At 34.3% G+C, this 8,881-nt stretch overlaps 1 protein-coding gene across 10 annotated transcripts; it reads left to right on the forward strand.

Moving 5' to 3' along the window:
* Positions 1-16: 16 nt before the first annotated feature.
* On the forward strand, positions 17-6,380 carry LOC105155187 (pentatricopeptide repeat-containing protein At1g63330-like). Of its 10 annotated transcripts, none has more exons than XM_020691686.1 (5): positions 17-2,762; positions 2,897-2,955; positions 3,075-3,179; positions 3,638-3,719; positions 6,105-6,380. In XM_020691686.1, the coding sequence occupies exon 1, from the start codon at positions 308-310 to the stop codon at positions 2,456-2,458; it is 2,151 nt and encodes a 716-aa protein (XP_020547345.1). In that variant the 5' UTR covers positions 17-307; the 3' UTR covers positions 2,459-2,762; positions 2,897-2,955; positions 3,075-3,179; positions 3,638-3,719; positions 6,105-6,380. The 10 variants fall into 10 exon arrangements, with proteins under 10 accessions (XP_020547345.1, XP_011069349.1, XP_020547342.1 ...); XM_011071047.2 differs by having other exon boundaries at positions 17-2,745; XM_020691683.1 differs by having other exon boundaries at positions 17-2,955.
* Positions 6,381-8,881: the final 2,501 nt, after the last annotated feature.

An 8,881-nucleotide genomic window follows, 5' to 3' on the forward strand; every position in this document is an offset into this window, starting at 1 on the left:
CAAAGGGTTTTTCTTTCTGCATATGCAGTCGCTAGGGTTTATGTCTTCCTTCTCAGTCCACAGTGGCGGGAAAAAGAAAAGGAATTTTTCCAGCAGTTTCATTTGTTCAAGTTTGCGAGAGCTCCTTTTTTGTTTTTCAATATGTACAATCAAAACTCAATCTAATTTTCAGTTAAATATACCTATACATGTTCTTTGCATTGACAAAAAAAGAAAAGAAAAAAGAGTTAGCTAATGTGATGCAGTTTCAATTAGTTAATCCGCCAACTTTATTGGGTGATTGCCGCAATTCTTGCATTTCTGAAGAATGTATTCTTGCACCCTGTATTCCTTACCCGCAAGAAAAAGATTGTCTTTTCTATCCCACTTGATGGGCGTTTCCACTTCTTGTTGTGCTGCTCAAGATGCTGACTTTTCATCAGACGATAGCGTGGCGCCGGAGTTATGTGGTTATAGTGAGCTGCAGCAGAGAATGCAGAGGCACGCGACCTCAGGTAGCATAAAAAAAGCTCTTGAGACGCTGAATTTCATGAGGGATAGTATTCCGGGGAAACCGACTGTTTACGACTATAATTCCATGATTAGATGCTATTTCAGGTCGGGAAATGTGGTGCTTGATGAGTTGTTTGAGGTGTATATTGGGATGAAAAGATCAGGGCCTATTCCGAATTTGTTGACTTATCAGACGCTTTTGAATGGGATTATTTCTGGTGGCGCGTTGAAAGTTGCAATTTTGGTCATGGAGGAAATGGTGGCAACTGGGTTTTGGCCATCCTACACCATTTTGTCGAAGTTGTTCAAGAAGCTGTTGAAAGTAGAAAGTGTGGTGGATGCTGCTCTGGTGCTTGAAATTATGTTGAATGTCAATTGCAGCCCGAGTCAGTATGATTTAAGTGCCTTAATCCAGGGCCTTTGTAGAACTGGGATGGTTCAAAAGGCATATTTGGTATTCTTGGCACTATTGACGAAGGGATACTTTTGCGGAGGATGTATTTACAATCCCATACTATGGACTTTTTGTAAGTCAGAGCAGAGTTATGCTGCTTTAGCATTTTTCGGTTTGTTAGAAAAGAAGGGTTTTGTGCCATCTGTTTACTCATATACTGCCTTGGTTTATGCTTTTAGTAAGGAAAGGCTATGGGATGAAGCTTTTCATTTGTTGGATGAAATGGAAAATGTTGGTTGTAAGCCTAGTCTGGTAACTTATACTGTAGTTGTAAAGTTTCTCTGTGATGATGGGAAAGTCGATGAGGCGCTAAGCCTTTTGAGGAGGATGGAAGAGAAAGGATGTGATCCTGACTTGGTTGCATACAATATAGTTCTCCGGGAACTTTGCCATCAAGGTAGGGTTGTTGAAATTGGTGATCTTGTTCGAGTTATTGATCAAAAGGGTTTGTCACCTGACATGTATACTCATGCCGCTTTGGCTGGAGGCATGTTGAAAAGGGGCAAGGTGGAGATTGCCAATAAGCTGTTGCTGGACATTATTTTAAGGGACTGCGCTGTTGATGATGTCATTTATAATATATATCTGCATTCCGTGTGCTTGAATGACGGTGCGAGAGAAGCTTTATCCATGATGCAGAGTATGGTGGAGAACGGTTTTAGACCCACTAATGTATCATACAACACAATCCTGAAGGGATTATGCAAGGAGGAACACATGGATGAAGCTCTAGCCTTATTTGACAGTGCCAACTGGCCTACCAATGGGCCTGATTTGATTTCCTTCAATACTATGCTGTCTGCTGCATGTAAACTGGGAGATTCATCCATGATAAGGCGGATTTTGTGGCGGATGGAATATGAAGGAATAAGATTTGATACTGTGAGTTCAACATGTCTGATTCAGTATTATTGTAAAATTGGGAAAATCACGGAATGCTTGAACCTTGTGGAGTCCATGGTGATTAAGGGTCCACCACCTAATACAATCACTTTTAACACTCTCCTTATTGGCCTATGCAAGAATCGACTACTTGGAATGGCAGAGAAAATGTTCAACTATTTCAAAGAAATTGGAGTTTCACCTAACACGACTACATATAATATTCTAATGCGAGCTTCCATACGAGAAGGCAATGATTTACTGGTATATGAGCTTTCAAGGGACATGTATAGCTGGAAATTGAAGCCGGATGTTGGCACCTATGGTTGCTTCATTTATAGCATTTGTAAAGGAGGCAAGATCTCACTTGCCCTTCATCTTAGAGACCAATTGCGTGAGAATGGAATTGCTCCTAATATTTTTATTTACAATACAATAATGAAAGCCATGTTCATGAGAGGGTTGTTTTGGGAAATCATCTCTCTTTTTAAACACATGGCCATGGATGGCTGTGAACCCAATGAAGGTTCTTTTCTTATGTTGAGACAAGCAAAGCTAAACGGTTGGATGAAGGGTTTTCCTAGAGCTGTACAAGTTTTAGAGTTTGTCATGCGTGGTAACTTGTTCTGAGAATGGGAAGATATCAAATAGAGAATACAGAGCTACTGATGAAGTTGGACCTATTGCCTCATTTTGAAACCTGAGATGTCCTGCCTGAGAATATGTTTTGGCTGAAGATGCCGGTCCTCACAGTCTGCAGCAGATAATAAAATTGTTGATGGAATGAAAGTGTAAGGGTGCTCACATTTATGATCTATAAGCATTCAGTATTCAGAATATCTGCATTTTGATTCTGAAGACTTGGTAAAATTAGAAATCCTCTGGAAAGTTTTCATAAATAGAAGGCAATATTAGAGGTACCTTTCTCTTCATAGTAAGTTAATCTCGGTTTTGTTTTTTTGGGAGTCCCAAGTTCTTTACTTTATATCCTTGTATGTTTCTTTTGACATCCTATTTCCCTCTTTTGGCTTTAATGACATTTGTTTAACCTTCCTTGGATTTTTAAAGCTACTTATGGCTAGACAGAGTCTGTACTCAAACTACTGCCCGCTAACAATCCTCCTGAAGTAACTCTTTACTTTTTGGCACATCTCTTTTCTAAGATTCACTGGATTTCATACTGGTTTAGACACTTGTCCTTGCCAACTGCGTCTGTTCATGCTGTTTTCCTGGTTGTTCTTTCCAGGATTTTACGTTTCATGGAACGTAGCATGCCAGTGTGGACTTTCAATGGCCTCTGGATTCAGCCCGAAGTTTCCAATGCTTTCTACACCTTGTGTGATTTATCTGTGTGAGTCTTCTAGTCACTCTATGCTTGTTACTTATGTTTTTTTATTCTTTAAATGCTTTTGATGAAAACAAAGAGAGGTCTGGAGCTTCATGTGCAAATTTCTTAATGTTATACATCAGATTGAGGCTTCTTGTTACTTTGTTCATATGTTACCTATAGACATCGATTTTCTAGATATGACTTCATCTTCCCTTCTAGGATTAAAGAATATTAAAACAGATTGCTTGACCAACTTCCTCTTCATGTCATTTGATTAACATAATTGTCATTCGTGAATAGCTAAATTCGACTGTTGTATAATTATTTCAGATTAAGTTCTGTGTGAATTGGCAAGTCATTGCTCTATCGCTGTGTGTGCTTGTGTTGCGTGGGCCTGGGTGTGTTTGGCTGGGTATCTCTGAAGATTATGGGCTTTACTCCCCAATTTTTCTGTTGAAATTTTGTACTTTTCTATCTAGGGTTGTCATTGTTGTGGTATTCTACTCCACTATGAATTATGAGTTATCACTCACATTTAGCCGATATCGACATACTTGGAAGGTATTACTAGAAGCTCTGCCTTTATAGCATGTTTGCTTTATGTCATGTTAATTCATTGTATTTGGTCAACTCTTATGAGTCACAGGTTACACTGTGGAACCCGAATGATTATCTATGTTCTTAATGCATATTATAGGATGCGGATGCAATATTTGATTTTCTTTGCCACAACATATATAGCATACAATTATAAACTGGAATAAACTTATTCGAAAAATCACTTTTCAATACCATGTGTCACAAGCATTTTGTTTGACTGTATCTATACTCGTTCTTGTAAGATTAAGGGCCTCAGCTTGAATTTGGTTTGTCAATTTTGTGCAAACTAAAGTAATCTTATATTTTTAAGAGTTGTGTGGAAATCAAAAGGTTAGGTAGAAAATTTAAACACTCAACTGAAACACATATTGGCCGCTACATATAATGCATTCTGATAACATTTAGAGCCTAATGGTAACCGTTGTATCTATGGTTTCCTCTCGACTTGTTTTTCTATCAGAAAAGTGATCCTCGTTCCTTTTCATCCTACTTTGTCGATTTTTCTCCCACATTTGAAAATCAAGAAAATGTTGAACCATTGTTTTTATAATTTGTAAACTTCAAAATCTAAACCCCTGTTGTGATTCTGTGAAGTGTTCTCGTTATCACTGTTGTATGTTTTAAGGCTTCTAAGAATATGAAGGATGCATGTGTAGAGTTGAATGCCAATCGAAAGAACAAAACTTCATTCTTTTTGTAGATTTGCTCGTGGTTTATTCATTTTGTGGGGTTCTTTTCATGGGTCTGCTTTACAATTTTTGATGCCATTTATTTATCATTTTGTATGGATGTACAGAAAATCATGTTGTCATGTTCCTTGATATCTCACTTTTATAGGTGTATCGTAGAAAATTTTGTTAGAAATTCTTTACCATACAATCATAAACTATTTCTTTGTGATCTTCGATAATGGAACATTATGCCAAAATATAGGATGGTTGTCTACATGCCACTTTTAATTTTTTTTAAGGGATTTGAGAACTCTTTCTTCAATATTATGTCTCAAATTTGAGAAATGTTTTTTGAAGCAACATGCAATTTTGACAACTAAATAATCTTATATTTACAAATTTGTTTTTCTTGTTAAATGCCTTCATTTTCTAAAACATGTACTTACCACAAGTATTTTACTCTCTCTCTCTCGTTTTTTTCTTTTTTTTTTTGTTTTTCCTTTTGTCTAAAACATGCTTGAATGAATTGATATTCTTTTGATAAATTTTTTTCTTCCCAAATCAGCTTCTAGTGCACAAATTTTTGTATCCAAAATTTTGTATACAAGACCTACCTAATAATTGGTAGTTTGTGAGATGCATTCATTTAATTGCTTTTGGATAAATGCTTCAGAATTCCTGGAAAGTCCCAATTCAATTTTTTTTTTTTTATAAGAAAGCAGTTTTTATCATTTCAAAAAAGCAATTCATCTGTCCTTTTCCACATTTTGACGATTGAATGTAAGTTTTTTTCAGTTATCGAGAACACTTGAAAAATGACGTATTAATTCTGATGATTTTATCAATACAAATGTACATGCATTCGAGAAATAAATGAATCAAATTGACATGTAGACAACTGTCAGTATTTTAGTATGTGATGTTTCATTAACGAAGTTCACAAATAAATAAGTTGTGATTTGTATAATAATGATTTTCCAACAAATTTTATTATGATACACCTTTAAAAGTCAAATGTCAATAACATGACATGATGTGATTTTTAGTAAAATTTGTACAAAATTTTAAATATATGATGTTAAAAAATTCTGCAAAAGCAAACCCTTGAAACAAATCCAACATATTGAATAAATTAGGAATAAGTTTGCCAAAAGATTGGAGTATTGTTCTCGAAAGAGGTATTCTTCTCAATTTGCATCCATTGTATTCTTGGAGGCTTAAAAAATTCATGTACCTGTTCTTTTCAAATTAGAATAGTGAGAACTTGGACATTTTATAGAGACCAAAGCAGACTTTCGGATTTTGAAGTGTACAAATAAAAATACAATGGCTTTTCAACTTTTTGGATTTTCAAATAAGGGAGAAGTTGACAAAGCGGAAACACATAGGAACATTGGTCACTTTTTTTGTGTTAGAAGAAGAGGGAGAGAGAGCAACAACGTAGATACATAAGTTGGCATTTGGTTTTGAATGTTGTTGAAGTACATTGTGTGTTCAGTAGAGTATTTAAATTTTCTACATTAACCTTAGCCACACAACTCTTGGGGGTACGAGGTTATTTAGGCAAGCACACGTGACAAATCAGTGACGGGCTTCGAGTCCCTCGACCTTAATTAACGAGTATAGATAGATTGCATATGGTTTCTCATTCTTTGCCTTTTGTTTATCTTTTCAGGCTTACATGATGACATGTCGTACGATACGACACAATGCTGTTGAAGATGATCTCGACACAAGAAAAAATCTGTCGAGGAACAACGCTAATGAAGATGATCTCAGCACAAGAAAAGACCTTTTTTGTTAAAGATGATCTTGACACGAGTCCAAGGACATTTGGAGCTCTTTGTTGTAGAGACTAGTCTTGCCTATTGTAAATTAGAATACTAATGTAAAGACTATTTTTTTAGCCAAGGAAATAAAAGTTTTGATCAAAAGATTTTGATATTTATTACTTCAAAACTTGTTTCTGAGAACATAGTATTGAAAATCCATTCGAAATTGATTGCAACACAAGCACCAAACCTGTAATATAATCATCACTTTTCCCTTCGAAAATACACGAGTAAACATCAAGAAAAGAAAAAAACAATGGAGGATATAATAGAAATCACAATTTATGGCGCTTTTATTTGTGGCTGATTGTTGGCGTTATAACTGTGCTTGTTGATGGAGTTCCAAATTAATCAATTTCAGATCCATCGGAGTATGATTCCATCGTTTAAACACAATGTTGCCAAACCAAGCTGCCTTCAATTCCTCTACTTCTTGCAAAACTATGAATGCTACTCTAAATGGCATTGAGGAATGAGTCTCTTGATGCTATGATTGTGTTAGGTATAAATCTGCAGAAACTAAACCAAACCTAAAGAACAAAAACAGGCCTATCAATTATTATAGATTTTGATAGGGTACAAAAACCCTCTATACAACAATTTTATAGAATAAAAATAAAGATCTATACAAGTATAAAACTAAAAATACAGTAAATATTAAAATAATAGAGAAAGGGTAGGAGATCACAATGATTTACAGGAACAAGGCTCAAAAGGGTAGATCCAGTCAGTCAATGTAAATCCAAAAGCCACCAAGGACACAACCCACGCTCACGGTTGTTTGGAATCACAGAGCCACAAAGGCTATTATATTAACCTAGGGCCATAAAGACTTAGATCCACACAAGATTAGTCAACCACTAAAGCTTGTTCACGAAGAACTTTAAAGAACATAGAAGGAGATTAGAGAGAGGAGAAGGGTTTCAAGTTCTGGTAACAAACCAGACTGAAGCCAACTATAGATAAAGGAACAACCCATTTAATACTAGAAGAAGATCGAGGATAAATGGCGGTGAAGAGAAAATTAAGAAACGGCGAAAGAGACCCAACATCAGAGAAAGAAGAGTGAGAGAAAAGATTGAGCGAAACGATGCTTCGAGAAAGGGATTAGGGTTATGACAGAGAGAGGAAGAGACAGAACTATTCAAAAAAGGGAGGAAGCGGGTCGACCTAGTGGGCTGGGTCAGGATAAATGGGCCAAGCATCATAAGACAGACCAATCCCAGTCATCCAGTGGGATGGGCTGGGCCCAGGGATTTGGGCCACATGACTTTTTGCTATGTGAAAAAATTGTGACTTTTTGCTTTAAGAAACCAATTTCTTTTATTAACCCTTCAAGCCAAATGGCTTCCTTAAAAGCTTATGTGGTAGCAATATATTCAACTTTTATTGTAGATAATGCAACAATATAGTGAAGTTGAGATTTTCATCCAATGTATGCACCACATAAGCTAAACACATAAGAAGTAGTAGGTTTCCTACTATCCCTATCATTTACATATAGAGTCAACAAATTCGACTAAGTTCACACCTTCAGCACACTTAGTAAATTTTATCCTAGCATTTATGGAACCATTCAAGTATTGTAGCAACCATTTAAGAGCCTCCCAATGAGGAAAACCGCATTTGACATATATTTACTTGGACAACTGACTGCATTAAGTAATAAAATAAATTGTATAATGCATACAATATTATTATTATTAGATTAAATAATGAGAATCACCAATTTTTTACATAAATTTATAAGTAATATAGTAATATAATTAGTAAAATGTACAAAAAAAAAAATCATACTGAACAGTTTAAAGTTATTAAAAAGTATCAATTATCTAAAATAATGCAATTAAAATACATAAAAATATTTTATAGTTGACATTAATATATGTTCACAATCTGCAGTAAATTTATATATTTATAAATGTTAGTATTACATTGATGTGACTATCATCTTACATTGTTGAACAACATGGGTTAGTCGGATCATTAAAATTCAAACCAGACCATTAGATATGATCAAACTTACAGAAGAATACACTTGGTAAAGTTTTAGACTTATTCGATATACAGATGTTAAGATATCGTACTTGGAACAAAAGAATAATAATTCAAGTCGGTGTATTATAGAATTAGGCCATGTGATGTTAAATCAAACTGTCCGATATGATTTTATGGACATAGTTTTATATATATTTATATTTGATGTGAGTCGGGTGACCAGATTTTAAAATATTTTAAGTGTTGATTAAATTTTTTTATCTCATTAAATATATAATAAAATAATAATCAAAATTATTCAACCATCACTATTATTATCATTATCATTATTTTTAGATTAATTCATAGAAATTACTAAATTTTGACATAAATTTATAAATAATTAAATAGATTGCATAATGCATAGCATGTATCCTGATATAAATATAAACTCAAAAATAGATAAAAAATCATAAGTGAATTACTTGTCAATTTTAAAAAAGTATAACGTAATACAAACATATATTAAAATATAACATAAAATTTATATAATGTCATATTAAATAATAATTTTAATTACAAAAAATATTATAATTTAGTAAGTTGTTGATTAAATTTATTTTTGTATAAAGATTAAATGTAT

Source organism: Sesamum indicum, unplaced genomic scaffold, assembly GCF_000512975.1.
Source record: "Sesamum indicum cultivar Zhongzhi No. 13 unplaced genomic scaffold, S_indicum_v1.0 C00519, whole genome shotgun sequence".
Taxonomy (NCBI): domain Eukaryota; kingdom Viridiplantae; phylum Streptophyta; class Magnoliopsida; order Lamiales; family Pedaliaceae; genus Sesamum; species Sesamum indicum.

What these genes read in the sequence shown, in the direction of transcription:
- LOC105155187 (XM_020691682.1), top strand. Translation starts at nt 308, where the DNA reads ATGTATTCTTGCACCCTGTATTCCTTACCCGCAAGAAAAAGATTGTCT.